The 26,740-nt window shown below is 47.2% G+C and overlaps 1 protein-coding gene across 7 annotated transcripts in view; it reads left to right on the top strand.

Moving 5' to 3' along the window:
- LOC141088011 (sphingomyelin phosphodiesterase 3-like) overlaps positions 1-26,740 on the top strand; it is an 854,992-nt gene that overhangs the window by 679,398 nt on the left and 148,854 nt on the right. For all 7 annotated transcript variants that reach the window (XM_073573854.1, XM_073573852.1, XM_073573848.1 and 4 more), the window contains one exon: positions 4,914-6,471. In XM_073573854.1, coding sequence (XP_073429955.1) covers positions 5,155-6,471 — 1,317 coding nt within the window. In that variant the 5' untranslated portion in view covers positions 4,914-5,154. The remainder of the gene's footprint in view (positions 1-4,913; positions 6,472-26,740) is intronic.

Here is a 26,740-nt window from a genome sequence, read left to right as displayed (position 1 = left end):
ATCAGATCCTGAGGGGCCCCACCCACAAAATCGGACCCTGAGGGGGATCCGGCCACAAAATCAGTCCCTGAGGGGCCCCGGCCACAAAAATCGGACCCTGAGGGGCCCCACTCATAAAATCGGACCCCGAGGGGCCCCACCCACAAAATCGGACCCTGAGGGGCCACACCCACAAAATCAGACCCTGAGGGGCCACACCCACAAAATAGGAGCCTGAGGGTTCCCGGCCAAGGAATCAGATCCTGAGGGGCCCCACCCACCAAATCAGACTCTGAGGCCAAAGTGGCCCCTGAGAGGATCCTGAGTTGAAAGTCTTGCAGGGGCAGCAGGCAAGTCTCTCTTAAAGGGGCAGCCCGGGCACCATTTCAAACCACTATCTGTACTTCCTTCAGGAAATACACATCTAGTTAACTTAAAAATTCAAACACAGATTTAAAAAAAAAAACACAAGAAGGATTTCTCCAACCCAGGTGTCATTTTAATCAGTTTAACAGTGCCATCCTGACAATGCTGGCTCTGACAGGATGATGTGTGATATTAGAAGCAGTAGTCCAGTGGCTCTGGCTGACTGGATGGTGTGGGATATTAGGGGTAATTGTCCGGTGGATCTGGCTGATGGGATGATGTGGGATATTAGGGGTAGTTGTCTGGTGGATCTGGCTGATGAGATGATGTGAGATATTGAGGGTAGTAGTCCGATGGAATGATGTGGAATATTAGTGGTAGTAGTCTGGTGCCTCTGGCTGATGGAATGATGTGGGATATTAGGGGTAGTAGTCCGGTGGCTTTGAAGGGATGATGTGGGATATTAGTGGTAGTTGTCCAGTTGTTCTGGCTGACGTGACGATGTGGGATATTAGGGGTAGTAGTCCGGTAGCTCTGGCTGATGGGATGATGTGAGATATTGAGGGTAGTAGTCCGATGGGATGATGTGGAATATTAGTGGTAGTAGTCCGGTGCCCCTGGCTGATGGAATGATGTGGGATATAAGGGGTAGTAGTCCGGTGGCTTTGAAGGGATGATGTGGGATATTAGTGGTAGCTGTCCGGTGGATCTGGCTGACGGGACGATCAGGGATATTAGGGGTAGTAGTCCGGTAGCTCTGGCTGACGGGATGTGGGATGTTAGGAGTAGTAGTCCGGTGACTCTGGCTGATGAGATGATGTGGGATATTATAGTGAATGTGGCTATGCGGAGTGGGTGGGGCTATACACTCAGATATAGATATATATATACTGTAGATATATATATTTATATATATATAATCATTATAATTTGTTATAACTAACCGTAGTTAGTTACTATGCCCGGGCAGTGCTGGGCTCTTCAGCTAGTCTAATATATAAAGCTCAAAGTGTGTATGTATGTATGTGTGTATATGTCCGGGATAGGCATCCGCACCGTCGCAGCTACAGCCACAAAATTTGGCACAGTCACACGTCTGGACCCCGAGAACGTCCTAAGCTATGTTGTGAGGCGAAATTTTAACCCCGCGCGTTCCAATTCACCAAATAATTTTGCCCCCATCTACATACTGGGGAAAAAGTGTGTGCGTGTCAAGCCCCGCCCCTCATTATGATGTCATAATGCCCCTATCTACATAATGGGGAAACAGTGTGTGTGTATCAAGCCCCACCCCTCATTATGATGTCACAATGGTTGCCATGGCGACTCTGATGTCATCATAGGTTGTAAGCCCAGCTGCTCATTATAATGTCATAATGGTTGACTATGAGATGGAGGATGTGTGATGGGTATATGGGCACTGGACTATGGGATGGTGGATATATATGATGGGTATATGGGCACGGGACTATGGGATGGAGGATGTGTGATGGGTATATGGGCACTGGACTATGGGATGGAAATAATGAAAATTCTTCTGTCATGGCAAAGATATATGGCTCCTGGCTAAAACCAGAGTTAATGGTGGCCCAGGGAGAGAATGCTTTATGTTTATGTGAGACGTGTCATTTCTTCTTTCACACTGTGATACTGGCATACTGTAGGTAACTCATGCCAGTACATCCATCCCTTGAGAGAAAGTTTATTTGACTCTATGTCACTAATGGGTATTAAATGTCTGTTTACAGTCACCAACAATGGTCTTACTGGAGATGTGATGAACAGGGCTAAATTTACATTTAGTGCTGCACCTTGGGTGCAAATGCACAAATAAGTCATACTCGATAAACTGTGGTGTAATGACCCCTGTGTCCACTAGGGGGCGCTGTGTGGATGTTCCAAGAGAAAGGATGAGTGGCAGAATCCTGAAGGACCATTATGTATCTCAAGGTGGGTGGCCTTGAGATGGAAACTGATGTGTGTGTTGATCAGCAGTGATATTGCTGAAGTGCTGTGTCAATGTGTCAGGGAGAAGTCTCCAGGTAGCTGGTGAGACGTGCGGGCCCAGTTACCTACAAACCCACCCAGGGGGTGTGTTTGAGAACGTTGTGATAAAGTGTGTGAATGGTTCAAGGACCTGTGATGAGGTCATAGCCATGTGACCCGGTGGGCGTGGCTACAGACCGTATAAGGTGGCCAGGGTAGGTCACATATGGTGAATGCTGGGACCCGGTTGGTCCAGTGTGGAAGGTCCCGCTGAGATGGGGCTTCCTGGCTAACAGCCTGTGAAGTGGCTGTGAGTAATGGCGACGTGTGCCTGTTAGTTCCCTGGAGGGAATGAACGTGTGCAGCATGGTGAAGAAGCATGAGGTAACCCTGACAGAGTGAGATAACTTGGTGGCTAGAAAGCCTGCGCATTGAACAGTGCATAACTTGTATGACTACAGGATAACAAAGCTGAATTCTGTAATGGACGCTATGCTGACTATATGCTGTTTCCTGTTGCTTTGATGGTTTATGATGCTGAATAAACCGAAGTTAACAAGTGATCAATACTCTTTAATTACATCACCTAAAAAGAATGTACATTTGTCTGATTTGAGCTAATTGTCATCCAACTTAAATTTATGGTAATTTTTTTCAGAATTGTAAGCTTGTTTGTGAATAATATAATATTTTGTTTTGTACTTATCATATACAGTGAAAAATAATGTGCCAAGGGAGTGTGCGGCCAAGCAGCTTTACCATAAACAGGAGGTCCTGTATGAGTCATCAGTACATAACACTAATGTTCAATCATGGGCAACAGTTTGCTTGCAGCTCTTTGCGATGGCCGTAGATGCTTGCCTGGGAGAATAGTATGCTTTTTGTGTTCTGACGATTTACAAAACAAATTAATGATGGTGGAAAACATGCTGACATGGCTCCTTTAAAACCCTGGGTTCTGTAGAGATGTAGAGCTCTTAGGATGGATGTATGCATTGCAGATTTGAAACATACTGTATTTTCTGTGTGGAGCCACAGCTAAGATAATACATTTTACAAGTCTCATCTACACACTGCAGAATTTTTTCACACATACTGTAAATTGACTTATTTGGCAGATTTCATGCAATGTATGCATAGAGTGAAATTCTCAACAAAATTCGTAAAAAAAATTGCCTGTCACAAGCTCAGATTTTGATGCGGAAACATTGCAGATGGTTAAGTATGGATAAGCAACTGTCAAGCACAATGTAGGAAAGACTAAGTGCAACATGAAGGGAAGAGGGGAAGGTAGCCCAACACTAGAAAAGGGGGGAGTGGAGACCTCTAGGAAGATCTAAAGTCACCCTGTCTGCCCTAAACATCCCTATATAGGTTCTGCACCTATCACCGAACAGGAACCTAATCCCTACCTGACCCTGGCGATAAACCCTGCTTAGGGAATAAGGGGGTGGCAATAGGAGATCCCCACTACCACTTAAGACAGCTGGGATAGAAGAACAAGGGTAACACTTACCTTGAGGAGACTCAGAGATGAAACACAGACGTCTTCCAGCAACACCACAGAGGAAGATAGCCGACTGCTATAGTTCCAAGCCTCAACAGGGGGAAGTGGAAATATCACCGGCAACTCCCAGCAGCAGGTTGGGAGTCTATAAACACCCAGGTCCACGTGTGTCAATTAGAGCTGGAGAAATGTTTGCCACTGGGTCAAAGTCAGAAGGGTTAAGAAGGTGTCTGCAAAAACCATCTGCAGCTAGATGCAGTGAGACTGTCTGCAGCTTCTGACATACCCGTGACAGCAATAGAAAATCTGCAACAATTTCACGTGTACATATACCTTGATTTGTCTGAATTATAACACTTTCACGTACAAAACTTGGTTGTATGATATCCAGCACAGTATACTTAGAGAAGACTATGTATTTTTTACTTTATATAAGGTTTTGTCTTTCCTTCTTCTATTCTGCAGTCCAAGCAAATGCTCAAAAGGAAGGGCTAGAAAATGTCCTCAAAGTTGTACCCTAAGAATGTTTTAGGATGTGGTTAATATATCACTGACAATTGCTTCCATACCACAGACTAAAAGTGCACAGAAAGACTTAAGTGCATAATTATTCACAATTATTTCCCAAGGAAACACTTCAAATGACAAACCATATTTTGGAAGTTTGTCATTGATCACATCTTTTGTGCAGACATATAAATCATTGTTTGACATGGGTACATCCCCGCATGTAAACAGGAGCCTGCATATTGTTTAATGGAAAATTCATAGGGAAGAGAGGAAAATCTCACAATCATATTTATGCAAAAAACTTACAATGCTTATAGCATATAAATACTAGGAAATAAAGGCTGATCAACCTGCTGTATCATCAGTTGTTGCAGGCAATGTCCCTCCCCGTATATAAGGACCTTCAGTCAGTTTCTATTTGCCATAGTTTGTTACATAACAGTTTCAGACCTATAGGATCAAGCCAATTCTTTGTGATTTTTCATATTATATTGAATCGCATGAGTTCCGATGCCTTTTTAAATATTATATATAATCACATTTTTTTCTCTTTCTCTCACTCCAGAATACCAGATATGAAAGCTTCAATCAAGCAATGACACACTTCTTGTCCAAAAAACATTCCTATCCTACATATATCTTTGATTCAGGTGACATGTCAAGGTGATATTTGACAGAAGTACAAATTACTCAATTTTGGAGGGGGGTTTGGAGGTGGATTTTGCCTTCTGCCCCTTTTATTTGTTTAATTCATCAAGAGTGGCATTATGCAGAAGCTCCCATGAAGAGGACACTACTGAGCTGAGATGGTTTTGCACACTTCCCCCTTTCCCAGTAGCTTCCTGTCATTCCTCCATTCCCTGTCTTGGGCATTTATTTTTCCTTGCTTTTGGCTTGGAGATCGTCTCCTAGCCTCTTTTCTGCCAACCACCTATGAGAAACGTCAGCGGTCCGATGATCCCTGTTACTTCCAGGCACTTTGTATTATCATCACTACCCCAATATACTTGGCCTTGCTTGTCTCCTCTCTCCCTTTCGCTTTCATTGGATTTCTGCTATGGTCGCCTCTTCAAGCTGTTCGTAGACCATATATCTACTCTCGACTACAAGACAAGGCCAGGGCCAGTGGAGCAAAGCTGCTAACAGAATGGAGGGCCACAAGCAGCGCTAAAAGTTTTTGCTTTGGCTCAGCCAATATCTGCCTGTTGCCAGACTCATTGGCCAGATTTACTAACCTCTTCAATACTCAGGCACGGGCCAAAGAAATTGGAAGGAGAATTCGTAATGGTGCCAGTAGACCTCAAATCAAGATTTACATAGACTCTCCAACCAACACATCTATCAGTGCTGCAAGCTTTAGTAGCCTAGTTTCTCCACAGGGCGCAGATGTCACCCACCGAGCTGTCAATATGGGCATGAAGAGAACTACATCCATGGAATACAAAGTAGAAAATTTGGGGGAAAATAATGAAGAGGGAAGGGATGGGAAGAATGGTGGAGATATGGGTGAAGGGGAAGATGCATGTATTATTCGAATCAGTGGTGAGGATCACATATCTGACATGGAGCCTGATGCTATGAGTGGACATGTCAATGCGGCCTGCTTGGCCGAAACTGAACCAGACTTTCAAAAAAGCTCAACCTCTAACCATAAGCACAGGGAAGGGGATGGTGGAAGTCTGGACAGCTGCACCACTTCCCGTGAATCGTTAGTCAAGGGCCGGGTGGCAGATGGAGCTACTGACCAAAGCAGCATTAATAACAAACTTCTGTACAAAGCATCCATCATTAAAAAAGCTGCAGCTCGGAAAAAAAAGCATACAGACAATATTCTTGACCATGAAATATCTGCCTTCTTTCCAGCCAATTTGGACTTCCTTTGCCTTCAGGAAGTATTTGACAAACGGGCTGCAGAAAAGTTGAAAGAACAATTACACTATTATTTTGAGCATATCCTGTACGATGTGGGGGTCTACAGCTGTCACGGCTGCTGCGGCTTTAAGTGTCTGAACAGTGGGCTCATGTTTGCTAGCCGCTACCCCATACTGGATGCTACCTATCACTGTTATCCCAATGGGAGAGGAATAGATGCGCTGGCCGCCAAGGGAGCTCTGTTTATTAAGGTGAGTCAATGGTGCGTAATTTTACATAGACTACACGGTAATGCTTAGATGCTGTCACTGCTCTGCGTATCGCTTGCAGATAGCAGACTTTCAGACGCCATTTGATATGGTGTCAGTTGTATAGATGGATACAGACTCATACTCAGATTGATGTATGTAACAACTTAATGAAATCTGAATACATTTATGATTCAATTTATGGAGGTGGAGGTTAAAATGTCCATGTATCAAATGTTTTCATAAATCCTTTTATAAGCTGATAAACATCATTGATCATCTTAATTATGTTCAGCCTCTGCTGCTCTGACTAGAACTGCAATTTTTTTCCAAGCTGCTTGAATTACTGGTGCGATATTTAGCAATCTATGTATGTTACAATAAGAAGACATATTGTAGTGCACCGAATTCACACAGCAATTAAAGCTTTTTATTTTGTTGCTGAGATTGCTATTGATTGTATAAAATCTAATCAGTCATGCATTGGACGCTAACAGCAATGTTCCTGTGGAAAATTAAATTTTTACTTAATTTTTTAGCATAAGGAAGAGGCACTGCTGCTTAACACGTGTAGGGATTCAACGCGCTCAGGAGCAACGGAAGTCAATCAGGAGGCACGTTCCTTTAAAAATTCATAGGGTTTATAGCTCCATAACCCATAAACCAGCACATAACAAAAGGAATAGCCTTTAGATCAGGCGAAAGAAAACATAAGTGTCCATGATTTCAGGCTCAGTCCTGGAGCCTCAGCAAAGCACAGGAGGCTTATCCCTCCTCGCATAAAGCCATAATACACAGGTCTCACCGGGACAGTAGCCTCAGCACGTGGTTTTCAGGAAGGTAGCACACCTTCCTCCACATAGGCCTGCCGGGACCTTCCACACGGCTCAATCAGATCCGTGCGCTCTCTCTTGTGACCAGACCTCAGGTACCTTATATGGTTCATAACCACACCTACAGGTGATCACATGGCTATGACCTCACTAAAGATCCTATTACACACACAGCCACATACAGGCTTCCCTGACACATTGTAACGGAAACATCAGCAGTACCTCTGCTGATCAATACACATATTCAAGCTTCCATCACAAGGCCACCTATGGTCTTGGGATACATAACGGTCATTCAGCATCCTATACCCATAACCACAATGGATATGCCTGTAGGCCCGTCCTGGGACACTCACACTGCGCCCCCTAGTGGACATAGTGGTCACTACACCACATACCTCCCCCTTCTGTTCAAACTTGTGGGGTTGAACACATGACATCACCCAGGGATCTCGAGACTGGGCACCCTTGTCACCTTGCCCTACAAGTCGAGAGGACCATCTCCGTCTGTTTCGGTAGTCATACTGCATCATATTTACGTTAGGCCTCCCCCGCTCCCAGCGGTCAGTATCTTGGCCTTGGGCTTTGGCCTTCCCATCAAGGTCCGTCAGTGTGACCAGACACTCTTTAGTCTCCATCTGTCTGCAGTGCGCTCCGTCACCCGACCTTTCTCTCACTGGCTGGCTCTCCCGGTTCGTACGGTCATGAGTCCCACGTCCAGTTGGGCTAACTGGCTGGTCTGAGTCTGACCCTCTGTCGCTATGTCCACCACCGGGTCTCGTGCCTATGCTACTAAGATTGGAACTGCCACTTGCGGACTCTCAACGTTCTTGCCTTCGACTACCTGTCCTTTCATTTTTTGGAGGATCCCTTCGGGTCCCTACACCTTGGGTTGGAGGTGGATGCCATCTGACGTTCTGTATCTGCTTATTCAACTGCAGTCGGTCCTGCCCTTAGCTGCTCTAGCTCCTTCAGGTATGCTACCCGATATTCCAGGAGCATGCAAAGTTTCCCAATGCTTTTCATCGAGCCAACCACAATGACTGGAACCATGTCATCTTCATCAACAACTTGGATTTCCCCAGCAGGTGGGATCCTCACTTTCTTCACACTGGATTGATTTACCATCTCCTGCATCACCTTTCCAAGTCTGCCAACGACTTTCCCCACCAGATTTCTGGGTACCGGAATTATGTCTTCCACAAAGCCCAGCCGACTTTGATCCTCCCTTGCAAGCTCCAGACGTCGAGCGGCTTTCCTTTACGCAACACGAGCATCTGTTTCGTGCAGAGACATTGTAGGTGCATCTCCTTCAGGACAGCCACCCTTCTCTCTGTGTCTTCCGTTTCTGCAAGTATCACCAACTGGTCTGTGTCTGGTGCCCAGCTCACACTATAGGCCTTTACTGCCTTTTTAAACGTCTCATGCACACTCTGGCACATGCTTCTCGCACATCTTCGGGTACCTCCATCACACACTTGAAGGTCGTGGACTTACTTTCATCCTGGACAGATGGCTCTGGGTTCCCCACGGACACTTCCCTTAATACAGTGGTCCCGACCGGGGGAATATCTTGTTCAGCTTTCCGCTCCAAATCTTCAGGAGATGTTACCTCTTTGAGACCCCTTGCCAAGATTGGCTTTGGCAGTTCTGCCTTGCTATCAGTCGGGCACGGCTGCTGTAAGTCTTCGCCCAACAACTTCTTCTCCCGCAGAAGACCTCCTACCGTTTCTTTGAGCACTCTCACCTCTTCTCTGAGGGTCTCATTCCCACCTTGCCACATTGTCAGGTGACCTCTGAGCTCCAAGACCTCTCTCTCCAGCTCATCCACTCTGTGCTCGGCCGTTTGTCTCAGGGCCTTGACTGCCGAGAGCTTGGACTCTAAGTGGCGCAGCTGCTCCACCTGTGAGGAGTTGGTGACTTCCATACTCGCCACCTTCAGACACTCCCTCGCCAGCTGTTGACACATCTCTTCGGGCCCTTGCTCCAAGTCTCGTAGGTGCGCTTCTACCTGGTGAGAACTGTCAACTTGCTCTTTCCACATGTATACTTCCTTAGTCAGGTTGTCAACTTGACCCTCTAGCTGTCGGGTGATAGTGGTCAAATTAGAGTCACTACTCCTCCTGTCATCCAAGAACAGCAAGCCCCCATTCACACAGGTGTCGGACCCTTTTTCTGGAGGTCTTCCGTCTCCCACGGTCACTTCTACCTCTGACCTGTCCACTTTAGGAGGCGTCACCGTCTCAATGTCTGCTAGCCCACCAGTAGAAAGGTCTCCATCCACCTGCTGTAGAGGAACTCCCCTCTCCCACAAACCAGAAAACAGTCTAGAGTCCAGACCTATAACCACTGCACACGACAGATTCGGGACTATCATGACATCCTGTCCCGCAATGTCCCAGCCTGTCTCAAAGACTACCCTGGCCACTGGACAATCCTTAGTGCCCCCGTGGTTGCACGTGATCCCAACCTTTCTGCCGGGTATCTCAGGAGCAAGTCTCAGTAGAGTCACCGGGCTCTCAGGGTTGACCAGACCAACCACATCTTCGTTATTTACCTGGAGGCCACACCCCGTAGCATTGTGCTGGCTGGGTAGTTCACCAGGCAGATTGGACAGACATAGGACATTTGCCCCTGGCAACAGTTCGTCTGTACCACCCCTTTCACGTTGGGATGCTCCTCCCCCTTATGGGCCACTATCCCCTTTTTGGACTCCACCTCCCACTGGGACTCCACCCCTTTTTGGGTTACCACCCCAATTTGGGTCACCTCCCCCTTCTGGGACTCCACCCCTTTTTGGGCCACCACCCCGATTTGGGCCACCGCCCCTTTCAGGATTTCCCCATGTCCGTTCTGCAGAACTTCTTATGCCACAGTTCACACAGTACAGTTTATGTCTTTTTGGGCTGGTACTGGCCCTTTAAGCACAACACCACACCAGTTCCTTCTGGCACTGCCACAGCTCCTGCTGTCACAAATCACCGACACCACCGGCTGCTGTTCACACACACAGCGTCTGATGTCCTCTTCGTAACCCCGCCGAGTTACAGGAAGCCGCTTGTCCCCTTCGTAACCCCGCCGAGTTCCTGGAAGCCACTTGTCCCCTTCGTGACCCCACTGAGCCACAGCAAACTGCCTTGCTAAAAAAAACCTTCGTGACCCCTCTGAGCCACAGCAAGCTGAGTTGCGAAAAGAAAACAAAAACACACAAAAAACTCACGTGTCCTGTCTGTGTGCTATTCAGGACATACCGTCTCCGCCTGAGACCGTCCAGCACACAGGGCGCACTGGGTGCTATTCAGGGAGCCGACCCTCCTCCCAGGGTCAACACACCAGCTTCACCAGGTCCAGGGGCTCAGCGGGTGCTCTTCAGGACATCCGTCTCCACCTGAGACTGCCCAACACTCACGCCTCACCAGGTCCAAGGTCATACCACATGCTCCAGGGAGACGATTCTTCTCCTAGAATCTCCCAACACTGACCCTCCAGGACCTTGCTCACTGCAACCTCCAGGTACACAGTCTCTCACTGACCCAGGTCAGCATACCACAGACTCCTGTCTGTTACCTGCTGGTGTCAGCCGCACAGGTTCTCGGGTACCTCTTATCCGCAGAGGCACACTAGCACAATTCACAGTCTCTTTCTCACTGACCCCGGTCAGTATTACTCACGATTTTCCACGGCCGTCTGCTCTCCTGGCTCAGAGCCGCCAGTATGGCAACATGTGCTTCTTGGAACCACTGCCCGCAGTCTGTCACCAATTGTAGGGATTCAACTCACTCAGGAGCAACGTGAGTCAATCAGGAGGCACGTTCCTTTAAAAATTCATCGGGTTTATTGTTCCATAACCCATAAACCAGCACATAACATAAGGAATAGCCTTTAGATCAGGCGAAAGAAAACATAAGTGTCCATGATTTCAGGCTCAGTCCTGGAGCCTCAGGAAAACACAGGAGGCTTATCCCTCCTTGCATACAGCCAATATACACAGGCCTCACCGGGACAGCAGCCTCAGCATGTGGTCTTCAGGAAGGTAGCACACCTTCCTCCACATAGGCCTGCCGGGACCTTCCACACGGCTCAATCAGATCCATGCGCTCTCTCTTGTGACCAGACCTCAGGTACCTTATATGGTCCATAACCACACCCACAGGTGATCACATGGCTATGACCTCACTAAAGGTCCTATTACACACACAGCCACACACAGGCTTCCCTGACACATTGTAACGGAAACATCAGCAGTACCTCTGCTGATCAATACACATATTCAAGTTTCCATCACAAGGCCACCTATGGTCTTGGGATACATAACGGTCATTCAGCATCCTATACCCATTACCACAATGGATATGCCTGTAGGCCCGTCCTGGGACACCTACACAGCGCCCCCTAGCGGATATAATGGTCACTACACCACACACATTTATGCGATAAACTTTAACGCCTCTCTGCTCTTATACAAAAAACCTACCGAAATGCATAGTCTTCCTGCCTTCATCCTCCACAATAACTATTTTTGTGGGTATATCAGTCTAATGTGCCCAGGGACTGGCTGATGCCAATGCTCTGAGTGGGTAGTTTCTATTAATCAGTATTCTGCCAGCACTATAGATGTTGTAACTGCCGATCCCTCGGTTGATATCTTGCATTGCTTCTGCCATTATCCAATGCCCTGTACTGGAATCATATCTCTGTAATATACCTGTATATAATTGTATGCAATTGGACAAACAGGAATGGGCAAGCAGAGAGACCACCACACACACAAACACCCATATTTCCGCACACTTCCTGTAGTTTGTCTCAGCGTCTATGATGCTATAGATTGATCACATATCAGTAAACAGTGGACAGCAACATAGACACATAGTTGCTGGCACCTTGGGCTGATTTCTTGGGTGTAAGACAAAATAAAGTAATATTGTCTGTTGAGCACATTATCTAGTCAATGAGAACACGTTGTTTGAAAGCATAGCAACAATTTAAAGCAAACCTACCAAAATAAAATAAAAAAGTAAAAATCAATGTCTATTATTTAATAAAAAAATGTCTTCCCTAGGATGTGTCACGTGCAGTGATATTATGATATTGGAGAGGTGTTCTCATGAAAACATCTTGTGATAATTCCATGTGACTATTTAAGCCCCTTTTATCACAATTTTGTCCTACAATTACAGGCAAGTTACATTTATGATCAGGATCGGACTGGTGCACAGGTGAACTGGTGAATCTTCCTGTAGGCCCATGTACAGGATCAAGCTTCCAGTCCTGGAACCCCCTACATGAGCAGCGCTAAGCACAGTACACATGGTGCACAATGTAGAGACAGAGGCAGTCTATAGCATCACATCTTTTTATTTAATACATTGCTCATTTGGTTATTATACAGTGGGTACTGAAAGTATTCAGACCTCTTTAAATTTTTCACACTTTGTTTCATTGCAGCCTGTCACTATTGGGCTGGCGAGTAAACTGGGACCAGGGGCACCTTTCCTGGCCCTGACACTAGGGGGCACCCTAACTCGCCCTGTTCCCAGCGATATCTCAGATGGCAAGGATGCCGGGGCCTCCGCCCTAGCCCTGTCTCCTAGCTTTAGCCCTGCGTCTGTTCCTGAAGCGATGGCCGGGGGACCATCACAAGGCAGGGAGACTACGGTACACAAGATGAGGTGCAAACAAAGGGTTAATTTATTTACAGGCAAGGAATGCAGTGTTAGGATAGTGTAAATAGGGGTATGCAATGACAAAACAATTTACAAAAGTGATATTCTCTAGCTGGGCCGTACAAATGGCGCGGTGCACCATCTATTACAGATCAGTTTATTTTTCAGAAGGCAAAACAATACAATAAAGTACAGTGTGCTGCTACTCTAACTATAGCTTATCTGGCCACTGCTACTCCGGCCGCACGGCTACTGTGCTCTGTCTATTGCAGCCTATCCTAAGCCCTAAACATGTGCACACATGGGGTTAACACTCACGGTGAAGATGGAGTCTCAGTTCCTTCCTGGGGGCCCCCTGCAGTTCTCTGCAAGATGATGCGACATCCTCCATGGAAGCTCTGTGCAAAGTGGTCTTGTCCTTGTGTGAAGATTCCAAGTCTGCTCCTAGAAATGGTGAATTCTCTCCTCTGAATTTCCTCTTTGTATTTCTTTGTGGCTCCTTGCACTGACACGGGAAAGACACGTTCGTTATCCCCAGAAGAGTATACAAAATCCCACAAGTTCAGTAAGTTACAAGCTGCACATTTTTCTCCTCACAGCTCACAGCACACCAGCTTCCTGCAGACTCCCAGTTCAGAACACTTACTGGAAAAACAGCCCATCCCCTCTCCATAGCTGAAGGAGCAAACCAAAACCAGTCTTATTGCAGGGAGAGCCAAATGTCCCATTGCTCTAGCCAAGTGGGTTCTGTCTCAATGGCAGTTTATCTCTACTGTCCATAGCAATGCCACCCCATACATTCCCTTCCCCCCTCCTGGGGAAAAGAGACGCTAACGTGTACTGAAGTACACCAACCCGACAGACAGGGGAATGAGACAAGGGTAAAAGAAAATTCCACTCACAAATAATACTCTCACAAGCAACAGAGGTATATACCAGGGTGTGAAGGATGGGGGAAGAAAACAAAGCAGGAATGGATGAGGAATCTCCAAGCGTACAAACCAAGCAACCGTCGCACAATAAACTCCTCCAGCACTCCAAACACCAGCTCCTCTCTCTCTCTCTCCAGATCCTTGTAGCAAATGCTATCTCAGACAATGATCTGGCCTGCAGACCTAGTTTTTATAGGAAAGAGGAGTGGTTAACCAAGCACAGCTGAAAGCAGGGATTCCCACATAGCCAATTAACCCCTGTCCTGCTGAAAGAAAACAAACACCCTTAATATGCCGGAGAAGTACTTCTCAGCGGCAAAGCAGGAGCCATCAGACGCTGCGGTCTTTTGGCTCTGTTCTGTCGCGGTAACCCCGTGACAGTACCCCCCTTCTACAAGGGACCTCCGGAACCTCAGTGCCTGGTTTATCCAGATGTGCCACATGGAAGGCCCAAACCAGTCTGGCCGCAAGGATGTCAGAAGCTGGAACCCACATCCTCTTCTCAGGACCATACCCCCTCCAATGTACCAAGTATTGCAGTGACCAACGAACAAAACGAGAGTCCAAGATCTTAGCTATCTGGAACTCCTGATTACCATCGACAATGACAAGAGAAGGTGGCAGAGGTGAAGGTCCAGCCGATGTCACATATTTCTTGAGAAGTGAATGGTGAAAAACATTATGAATTTTAAAAGTCATGGCAGAGCAAGACGGAATGCTACCAGATTGATGACGGCTAAGATTTTATAGGGACCAATAAACCTGGGGCCCAATTTCCAAGATGAAACCTTCAGCTTAATGTTCCTTGAGGACAACCATACCAAGTCACCAACACATAGGTCCGGACCAACCATACGTCTCCGATCAACCACACTCTTATACTTGGAACCCATCTTTCGCAAATTATTAGTTACCCCCTGCCATATGGTAGATATGGAAGAAGAAAACCATTCCTCCTTCTGTAAACCATAGGGGGATCACCATTGAACGAACCAAACTGTGGATGGAACCCATATGCCCCGAAAAACGGGGACTTACCGGTTGATTCCTGACAGCGATTATTAACTGCAAATTCAGCCAACGGTAGGTAGGTCACCCAGTCCTCCTGACACAAAACATCTTAGATATGTTTCCAAATTCTGATTAACCCACTCAGTCTGCCCATTGGACTGTGGGTGAAAAGCCGAAGAGAGCGACAAATGGATCCCAAGACGGCTGCAAAACACCCTCCAGAATTTGTAGACAAACTGCACCCCCCGATCTGAGACAATATCGGTAGGAACCCCATGCAGTCTGATTATCTTCCTAATGAAGATTTGTGCCAGAGTCTTGGCATTAGGCAAAGCTGGTAACGCAATAAAATGAGACATTTTACTGAACCTGTCCACCACCAAGATTACAGTGTTCCCTGCAGACACAGGTAAGTCAGTAATAAAATCAACCGACAAGTGAGTCCAAGGTCTGTTGGGAATCTCCAATGGTTGGAGAGCCCCAGATGGACGAGTATGCGAAGTCTTAGAACGCGCACAGACATTGCAGGCGGCCACATAGAGGGAGAGTGAGAAAGCGAACACCCCCCAGAGCGAGGGGAAGAAGGAATAGGAAGCGATTTTGGCCACCCAAACCGCCTAGTAAGTAGATCCGCAGTGGCCTTATTCCCTGGATGTCCAGCCAGCACTGTGTGATATACAATGTCTGCAAAATACGATGTTTTCTGTTGGAATGTGCTAGAAATCCTCCATTCTATGACATTGTAAACTGTCAGCCTAGCATGAAGCTGTAGCAGTCCCTTCCCCCAAAGTGTTATCAACCCTTCATGTGCAGGGCCCTGTGAAACTTGAAACCAACAACTTCCTCTCAAAGAGCAGGAATGTTAATTAGCTAGGGGGAAAAGATCCCTTTGTTCTCTGGAAATGTGCTGGGATCAATATAGGAAATATTAAAAAGAAGCCTAGCTCGCAAACCATACATGACAGAGAAATAACAATCATATATTTGTGATCTGCGTGGACCCGGCTTCCCTACGGTGCCTTTTGCGTAGTTCTCAGACTGCCAGAACCTGAATTATGGATTGCACCCAAATAGAATGTCTCAGTTATATCATTCTTGGTGTTTTCGGATTCTATTCGGTAAATTACAACCAATGACACCAAATATGTGTTTGTGCGAGCTCCTCTCATTAAGTTATGGTTATTCTAAAGTTTGTAGCCAGATCATAACTTGAAGAGGGAGAGGTGGGCACTCTCCAGACTGCCCCTTTCAGTGATGTCACACACCCGGGCTATAAGGTACCCCTCCCATACAGGGTGCTCAGAACAGCTCAAATCCTGCTTCCAGAGAGACACGTGCAGATGTCTGGGGACGTTTGGTTGTCCCATCCCCCACTCAGCCGCATGGTTTTGCCTAAAGAGTCATGAACAACCGTGAGTGTTACTTTCTATGTTCATCCATCTTTTATTTTATATTTGTAACTGTACATAATTAATGTCTCAATTTTATAGCAATTTTTATCTGTATAATCACTGCCCTCATTCGGGGAATAAATGATAAAATTATTTAGTTCTGTCTCCATGCTCTCAGAATCGAACTATACGCCTTTGTTAGATAATCGCTACTAATTCAAGGGGTTGGGCACAGACCCTCTTAGTTTAACACTGTGAATTAAGTAAACCGTGACTGGTGGCAGCGTGGTGTGTACGGTTGTTGCGGCTAGCTGGCAGTCCAAAAGGGTCTTATATGGCTGAATGAGGGGCTGCGGCCACAGCATTGATAATTCCCTCACTGCAGTAGCCTAACCGCCGGTTCACAGCAAGCAGCCCGTCCGGCGACTAATTATCCTAGGTGCAGTTCCCTGACTGACCTGAGGGTAAGGGGGCACCGGAGAGCTGCGAGTTCCAAAGTGGAACTGAGAAAGTGGGATATCCATAAATCCCCGCAGTTCGTAGAAGGTTATAGCAGTGGTGGGGCATCCAAAATAACCCCCCCTCGTGCGGAAAATTGTTAGAGCGAGATTAGCTTGCTGGATATTTTTGTCACATGGTGTCAGTGGTGGGATAACTAAGATAAGCCCCCACTGTGCCTGTGATAGCCATGTGCCAGCAGTGTGTCGCGTCCCTCCGTCCGCTGATACACCCGTGTCGGTGGGATTGTGACATAGTGGTGACACAGGGTCCGCTGTCTGTCGTGTTTTGGTCACAGCGGGACCCCCGTTCGTCACGTAGTGGCGAACAGCAGCTGGCTGTTCATCACACACTGTATCATGGTGTTCACTGAGGACTCAGACGGAGATTGAGCGGCACAAACAGTTTACCCAGAGGACAGGTAGCAGGGGGTCCCCCTGAGCATCAGCAACCTCTCTTTCAAGATCAGAGCATATTGATGCCATCACTACCCCTTTTTGTAGAATAGGTACCGGTTTGCACTTATCGCCTCCCCCAGGAAAGCAACGGGACAAAGCATCTGCTTTAACATTTTTGCTCCCCGGCCTAAAAGTAACGGAAAAGTTAAATCTGGTAAAGAATAACGCCCACCTTGCCTGACGCGGTGTAAGACGTTTTACCGACTCCAAGTAAACCAGATTCTTATGATCAGTGATCACCATCACAGGGTGAACCGCTCCCTCAAAAATGACGCCACTCCTCAAATGCCCATTTGATAGCCAAGAGTTCCCTATTACCAATATCATAGTTTCTCTCAGCTGGTGAAAGTTTTTTAGAGAAGTATGCGCATGGTTGCCATTTACCAGGAGACGCATCCTGCGACAGTACAGCACCCACTGCCACCTCGGATGCATCCACCTCTACGATGAAAGGCTGAGTGACATCAGGATGAATAAGAATTGGCGCAAAAGCAAAACACCCTGTTATGATTGAGTCACCGAGGAGGAAAGCAAGACCAAGCTAAGCCACAGAAAACCAGAGAGGTTGGTAACTAAGCGGATTGCAAACCCCTGATCATACCCACACAACTAGCAGTAGCCGTGGAGCGTACCTACGATGATCCTAGATGCCTTGACACTGCCGGAGAACTAAATAAGCCTAAAGCAAGAAAGGGGAAATCTAAAATGCCCCAGAGCAGACCCCAAAGGAATAGATAGCCCCAAACATATATTGTCGGTGAGACAAGATGAAAATACAAATGCAGGTAGGAAAATAGACTGAGCAAATGATGGGGCCCACACTAACTAGACAGGACAGGAAAGGAAAGACAAGACTGTCTGCAATCACGCAAAAAACCCTGCAAAAAATGCCCAACATGTCTGATAGAAAAAAATACTGAAGTCACTAGACTTCGCCCACTATATCAGCACTCTGGTATATTCTGGAAGCAGAGCAAAAAGAGGCCAATCTAATAAGGGACAAAAATAAACTGGCACAAACAGTAACATAAGGATGGAAATTCAGCACAGCCCCAGCCGGGGCTGGCTGATCACACAAAACTGAAATGGACAAAACCAAATCAAATGTGAATGATGGCAAAAGAACACTTAGCTTGAGCATGTAGGGACTGAGCTGGAAACTAAGACCTCAGGAGGCAGGAAAAATCACCAGCAGGGATAGAGGGAGTCGGCTGTCTTAAATCCAGTCAAAAACTCCAGATCTCCAGTCATCCTCCTCTTTATCAGGTGGCAGGCCTCTGCTAATTAGATCAGCTCAATTACCTCCAGTCACCATCAGAGGGATCCCGGCACTACCTTCACTAGTAACCAGAGGTAGGCCAGAAAGCGAATTCACAACAACAACCCTTCAGTGTGTCAAACGCCTCCCTGGCAGGACTGGACCACTTGAAGAAGTCTGTCCCCTTTTTGGTCATATCAGTGAGTGGTTTGGCTACTACCGAAAAGTTTGTTATGAATTTTCTGTAGTAGTTGGCGAAACCTAAAAATCTTTGTAAGGCCTTCAAGTCCTCAGGACGATCCCATTCCAATACCACCTGGACCTTCACTGTATCCATGTGAAAAACGGTGGAGGATAATACATATCCAAGAAAAGGGATCTCTTCAACCGAGAACATACACTTCTCCGGTTTAACATACAACTTATTGTCACATAGAATGTGTAGGACTTGCCTGACATGTTGCTGGTGTGATTCAAGGTCAGGTGAATAAACAAGGATATCACCCAGGTAAATAACCACAAACCTACCTACTAGGTGACTGAAGATGTCATTGATAAAGTGCTGAAATACGGCGGTCGCGTTGGTCAATCCAAAGGGCATCACTAGACACTCATAGTGACCCTTTGGCGTATTGAACGCGGTCTTCCACTCATCCCCATCCTTAACACGGATGAGGTTGTATGCCCCCTGAGGTCCATTTTAGAGAACCATTTTGCTCCCACAATTTGATTAAAGAGGTCGGGGATCAGAGGTAGCGGATACGGATCACAAATAGTGATAGCATTCAGTTTCCGGAAATCCAGGCAAGGACGTAACCCTCCATCCTTCTTTTTGACAAAAAAGAACCCTGCAGCAAGGGGAGAAGAGGATGGTCTGATATGACCCTTAAGCCAGGCTTTCCTTAATATAGTCCTTCATGGCCTGCCTCTCTGGACCTGAGATGTTATAAAGTCTGCTCTTGGGCAGCTTGGCACCAGGAACCAGATTAATGGCACAGTCATAAGGTCGAAGAGGAGGAAGTTCTTGGCTCCCCTGCTCTGAAAACACATCCTCGAAGTCTGACAGGTAATGGGGCACGGACTGAGTATCCACCCTTGCCAACCGGATACCCAAGCAGTGTCCATGACAGTATGTTTACCACTTCCCGTGTCTGCCAATCAATTACCGGATTGTGCTTGGCGAGCCAGGGAAGTCCCAGTACTACAGGCGAGGGCAGGCCCTCAAGCACGTAACAGCTTAACACCTCAGAATGTATGGCTCCCACCTGTAGTCGCAAGTCATGGACCACCTGCTTGAAATGCCCCTGCCTTAGAGGGCCAGAATCGATGGCTATAATGGGTATCAGTCTGGACAAGGTATGTGGGACAAGACCTTGGTTCCGGACGAACTTGGCGTCTATCAAATTAAACCCTGCCCCACTGTCCAAGAAGGCGGATACGTCCACCTTATTTTCACCCACATACAAAATGGCTGGAAGGAAAAACTGAGTCCTTCCCACCGAGGTTACGCGTACACCCAAGTTGCCAACCTCCCCGCAACCCGGGCCCTCTGGTTTTCCGGCGGTTGTTTACACAAATGACGGGTAGGACTTGTGTTCACAAAATGACCCTTTTTGCCACAACAGAAACACACTCCCCTTTACACCAAACTACTGTACGTTTGCTAGGTTGGGATGCCGCACCCACCTGCATGGGTTCCACAGTGGGATCTGTACAGACCGCTCTCAAACTTTGACCTTTCATCCCCAGAGTTGACTCCTTTTTTCTCTGGCAAAGACGGCGATCAACCCGGATTGCCAGAGACATGGCCACCTCTAGGGAGTCAGGAGTCTCATAGAGAGCTAATGCATCTCTTACCCTCTCAGAGAGACCCTCACAGAACTGAATACGGAGGGCCGGGTAATTCCACCTAGTGTCGGTGGCCCACTGCCGGAATTCAGAGCAGTATTCCTCCGCCAGACGGTCTCCTTGCTGAATTTGGCACAGAGATGACTCAGCCAAGGAGAGGCGATCAGGGTCGTCATACACCAAGCCCAAAGCCTGAAAGAAACCCTCTACTATCTGCAGTGAGTGTGAGTCAGATGGGAGAGATAATGCCCATGCTTGTGGGGTCCCCTGCAGGAGCGAGATAACAATCCCCACCTGTTGCTCCTTCATACTGGAGGATACCAGACGTAGCCGGAAATATAGTTTAGACGTCTCACGGAACACAACAAACTTGTCCCGCCCACCAGAGATCCTGTCTGGCATCGCGACCTTGGGCTCAACAATGATTTGTCTGGATGACGCAATCCCCACACCAGATGTAAAAGGAGGCTGTGAAACCACCATGCGTAAATCCGCCACCTCCAAACTGAGCTGCTGCAACTTCCCTGCCAGCGCTGTGATGGGATCCATCATGGATCAGAAAAAGGTTTTCAGTCTGAGATAATGTCACGATTGGGCTGGCGAGTAAACTGGGACCAGGGGCACCTTTCCTGGCCCTGACACTAGGGGGCACCCTAACTCGCCCTGTTTCCCGGGATACCTCAGATGGCGAGGATGCCGGGGCCTCCGCCCTAGCCCTGTCTCCTAGCTTTAGCCCTGCGTCTGTCCCCTTCCCCCCTCCCGGGGAAGAGAGGCGCTAGCGTGTACCATAGTACACCAACCCGACAGACAGGGGAACGAGACAAGGGTAAAAGAAAATTCCACTCACAAATAATACTCTCACAAGCAACAGAGGTATATACCAGGGAGTGAAGGACGGGGGAAGAAAACAAACCAGGAATGGATGAGGAATCTTCAAGCGTACAAACCAAGCAACCGTCGCACAATAAACTCCTCCAGCACTCCAAACACCAGCTTTTCTCTCTCTCTCTCTCTCTCTCTCTCTCTCTCTCTCTCTCTCTCTCCAGATCCTCGAAGCAAATGCCATCTCAGACAATGATCTGGCCTGCAGACCTAGTTTTTATAGGAGAGGGGAGTGGTTAACCAAGCACAGCTGAAGACAGGCATTTCCACATGGCCAATTAACCCCTGTCCTGCTGAAAGAAAACAAACACCCTTAATACGCCGGAGAAGTGCTTCTTCTCAGCGGCAAAACAGGAGCCATCAGACACTGCAGTCTTCTGGCTCAGTTCTGTTGCGGTAACCCCGTGACACAGCCATTTGGTAAATTCAAAAAAGCTCATTTTTTCTCATTAATGTACACTCTGCACCCCATCTTGATGGAAAAAAAAACAGAAATGTAGAAATTTTGGCCAATTTATTAAAAAAGAAAAAACAAAATATCACATGGTCATAAGTATTCAGACCCTTTGCTCGGATACTCATATGTAAGTCGCATGCTGTCCATTTCCTTGTGATCCTCCTTGAGATGGTTCTACTCCTTCATTGGAGTCCAGCTGTGTTTAATTAAACTGATAGGACTTGATTTGTACAGGCACACATCTGTCTATATAAGACCTCACAGCCCACAGTGCATGTCAGACCAAATGAGAATCATGAGTTCAAAGGAACTGGCCAAGGAGCTCAGAGACAGAATTGTGGCAAGGTGTAGTATGTTAGTGTTTTCTATTATAAACAGTGATGATGCAGTAATTTAGTTCAGCCACCAGAGGTCACCTTTGAGTAACAGACAGAAAACTCTGGAAACAGGAAAAAAACTCAGTTTTTCCAGGTTGATGAGAAAGGAGCCTATTTTGTGAGAGGTGAGGAATCCAGCTCCTGAAGCCTTCTTGTTTGGACAGTGTGATTCAGAGATAAGAGTTCCTGCAAGTAAACTGAAAAGTGTGACAAGTCACCTACTGTGTAGTTAGCTAGGGATAGCTAGTTAAGTCACACAGCCTATTCAAGGACACTTGTTATTAAAGATCGTATATGAACTGAGAAAGACTGTGTTGATTCCTGAGTATCAAGATTCTGGCTGTGAAATATTACTGGAACTGAATGGGACCTTCATTTGCATCTGTATCAGAAGATTTGGTGACCCAGAAAGCTGTTTTAATCCGGTGAATGGAAGTCTGTATAACCAGTTCAGTTGTTCACTGTTAAGCATATTCTGTGAAGGTGTACGCTCTGAGTTCTCACTCATAAGACAGTGCACTGTGTTTATTCTGTGCTGGTTTAAGTGATTCATCTGGTAGATTATATATATATATATATATTAAAGGGTAAACTGGGTACCCGTGAGCCCCGTTTAGGCCTGTTACGGTTAAGGGAGAGGGTGTCATAGTCCTGGTGTAGTCTATCTCCTGTCCGTGAAGCTGGCACTTGGGATCTCTAAGGCTACTTTCACATTTGCTTTTTTTTGCAGCGCGTTTTTCCCTCAAAAAAAAGCATTGGAAAAAACGCATACAAACGCATACAAATGCTGCGTTTTTTTCAAGCATTTTTATGCGCATGCATGAAAATAACACAGCGTTTTTATGCGTTTGTATGCATTTTTAGTGCGTTTTTACTGCGTTTGCGTTTTTTTCCAACATTACTTGGCCCCTCACACTAACACAAACCATGACTTTACTAACCCTAACCCTTAACCAAACCATACCCTAACCCTAACCCTTAACCAAACCATACTAACCCTAACCCTAACCCTTAACCAAACCCTACTAACCCTAACCCCCTTAACTAACCCTAACTTAACCCAAAGCCCTAATTTCCATTGTCTAACCAATGGCCAACAAAAAAATGCATGCGCAAAAAAATGCATACATGAGCATGCCAATGCGCACATATGTGCACCCATAGACTTATAATGAGTGTCTTGCTGTAAAAAAAACGTATTGCGCGCGCATGCATTTTTTTTAGGCAAGACGGACGCCAAAAAAATGCAACAGGATGCATTTTGTGCGCCCGAGCGCACACCACAAAAAAACGCATGCGCGTAAAAATGCATACAAACACATGTGTATGCGCACATAAGCGCATCCCATGCCAAATATAGGGGGAAAAGCGCATGCGTTTTTTAGCGCTAAAATACAGCGCAAAAAAAACGCAAGTGTGAAACCAGCCTAAGGCTGCATAATTTGCTTTGTGTGGTCCGTGGCTGTTGTGGCCCATATTTTGTCGAAAGACAGAATCCTGTTATTCTTTAGTTTGGTTATAAAGAAAAGTTGGTTTAATTTTACATTGGGTTCTGAGTCGTTCATAGCAGCGCCATATTCCAATCCCGAACAACGATCGGCGTACCGGCCCTTACAAATGCACAAATCTGGCCAAGGTTACAAAAGAATTTCTGCAGTTCTCAAGGTTCTTAAGAGCACAGGGGCCTCCATAATCCTTAAATGGAGAAGTGTGGGACTACCAGAAGTCTTCCTAGACCTGGCTGTCCAGCCAAACTGAGCAATCGTGGGAGAAGAGCCTTGGTGAGAGAGATAAAGAAGAACTCCAAGATCACTGTGGCTGAGCTCCAGAGATGCAGTAAGGAGATGGGAGAAAGGTTCACAAAGTCAACTATCATTGTAGCCCTCCACCAGTCGGGCCTTTATGGCAGAGTGGCCCGACAGAAGCCTCTCCTCAGAGCAAGACATATTAAAGCCTGGACAGAGTTTGCTAAAAAAAAAAAAAAAGGACTCCCAGACTATGAGAAATAAGATTCTCTGGTCTGATAAGACGAAGATAGACCATTTTGGTAATAATTCTAAGTGGTATGTGTGGAGAAAACCAGGAACTACTTATCACCTGCCCAATACAATCCCAACAGTGAAACATGGTGGTGGTGGCAGCATCATGCTGTGGGGGTGATTTCAGCTGCAGGATCAGGACAACTGGTTGCAATTGAAGAAGACATGAATGCAGCCAAGTACAGAGATATCCTGGATGAAAACCTCTATCCTGGATGAAAACCTCTTCCAGAGTGCTCTGGACCTCAGACTTGGCCAAAGGTTCACCTTCCAACAAGACATTGACCCTAAGCATATAGCTAAAATAACAAAGGAGTGGCTTCGAAACAACTCTGTGACCATTCTTGACTGGCCCAGCAGAGCCCTGATTTAAACCCAATTGAGCATCTGTAAGGGGGTGACTTGGTACATCACATGCCACCTCTCCTTTGGTTGCTGTGCACATGTAATACATGCTGCACCTTGGTGGTTATTCCTGTTCGTGTGATATAATGTTTATGTACTGTAATGTATTTGTCATGTACTGTGATGTCAAAGTAACATGTTGTTCATGCATTGTAATGTGGTGTATTTGATATGTCTAGAATTTGGGTTAAGATAGAGTAATAGTTGTATTAGCTTAAGGGAGGCACATTAGAGCAAGGTAATAGCATAGAAATAGCACAGAATAGATAAGAGTGTTCATTAGTTTCAAGCAGCATAGTAATTAAGTAGATGGGAGGGACACAGAGCAGCAGCAGCAGCAGGGGGATATAGGAGAAACATTACCTGGTTAGTGATGAGTTCCCGGGCATTCTGCCCAAAGGCAAAATGCATGTAGCTTACAGGATTTATATAGCCAGAAGAATTAAGCGGCTATGGCTGGAGGGAGTCCCAGGATAGGTGTGGTACTAGCAGGTACACAGGATGCAGTGACGAGACGTGAGACGGTTTTGTGTTTTTGGTAATAACTCTTGTAGGTTTATAGGTAACTTTTCGCAGGGGTAGTCTAAGCAGCCGAACAAATAACAGGGATTGTCCTCGCAGGGACTCAATACAAACAAACACGGAAGTGTAAAAACACGACTAAGTCCGGCAAAGCCGGTCACTATAGGGCCGCGGTATGGTCGACTATGGGTCCTTAGCTATATAGTGTCACTTAACCGTCCCGACGTCCTTCGGCATTCTGGATGATGGTTCCTCGGCGTAGCAGCCACTGGGCCAAGCCGCTGAAGATCTTTCGTAGTCTTCTAGCGTTCCAACGCTTCGGTGAAGCAGGGGCACAACAGGCCCTGGAGGAGTCTTTGGACAGATGGGGGCAAGCAGCGGCGATGTGGGGTGGCGGCTGGCAGGCCACCTGCGCAGCCAGCGACTGCAACGGAGGACCCACGGCGAGCAAGAGCCCGGCCCTTGCCGCGGACTGGAGAGGGACAGTGTTGGCCGCCGACGGCACTGAACTAGCCGCGGCCATGGGTAGAAGTGGGGCGGCTGCGGGCGGCGGGGGACAGGCCCCAGCCGTGGGCTGACGTGAGGCGGCAACGGCCACTGTGACCCGCGGGCAGGAGCGAGGCGGCAATGGCCGCGAGTGTCCGCGGGCAGGCCACAGCCGCGGCCTGGAATAAGGCGGCCGCTGGTCAATGCGGGGGAGACGTTCTCGGACGGTCGTCACGGCGCCGTCCCACTGATGTCCAGGGGGAGTGTCTGTAACGCGGTCTTCCAATCTCGGGTACCTCTTTCAGTACCACCCCGTGTTTCCGGAGGTCCACTCTGCTTTGGCTGGAGTCTGAATGAAGGACGCTGGCTGGAATTCATTGGTTACATGGGCGCATATAAAAGATCACTGCTTCTCCACGTATTTCCAGTCTGACAACACTTTACTCACAGGACACAGAATATATCACACAGATACAGAGGGCAGGCCAATAGAAAAGCGGCAGGCCAGACATACATTACAATAGCCGCAGGTGGCCGGAGCCTGCCGATATTTACTGTGGGAATTACAAAAGTGTGGGGGGGGAGGGGCGGACAAAAGGGGAATATCGTGTCCCCTCTGCCCAGGGCGCAGCCTGTGGGCTGATGCATTAGGGACATGCATCTCCCATGGAACCTATTATACATACATATAACTGCACAACATATTCTGGGTGCTGAGTGGTTCTGTAACACGGCTCCTCCTTTTCAGCGACGTGATCGGCATACACAGTCTGATCCTTAACGGATCGGTTTGGGGATGACCGAAGTTTATGGGGTTGGTACCAGTTCCGTTTGTCGACTTAGTCCATCGGCGTTACCGTTTTGTTTGCCGGGTCTGTAGTGGATGGTGAAGTCCAGAAGTTGTAGGGCTAAACTCCACCGCAGCAATCTGGCGTTGTCTCCGGAGACCCGATTAAGCCAGACTAGGGGATTATGGTCCATTAGGAGGGAAAACTGTCATCCATACAAATATGGTTGCAACTTTTTGAGTGCCCATACTACCGCCAGGCACTCCTTCTCGATGGCCGCATAGCTTACTTCACGGGGCAGTAGTTTCCGACTCAGGTAAGCTACCGGGTGTTCTTGGCCGTCCGGCCCGACTTGGCTCAGTACTGCCCCCAATCCAAACATAAAAGCGTCCATGTGAACAAGGAAACGTTTAGTTGGATC

This window comes from Dendrobates tinctorius, unplaced genomic scaffold (genome assembly GCF_039654945.1).
Source record: "Dendrobates tinctorius isolate UK_male_01 unplaced genomic scaffold, ASM3965494v1 ptg000037l, whole genome shotgun sequence".
Taxonomy (NCBI): Eukaryota; Metazoa; Chordata; class Amphibia; order Anura; family Dendrobatidae; genus Dendrobates; species Dendrobates tinctorius.
Note: the sequence above shows the minus strand (reverse complement) of the source record. Positions and strands in the feature narration are given on the sequence as shown.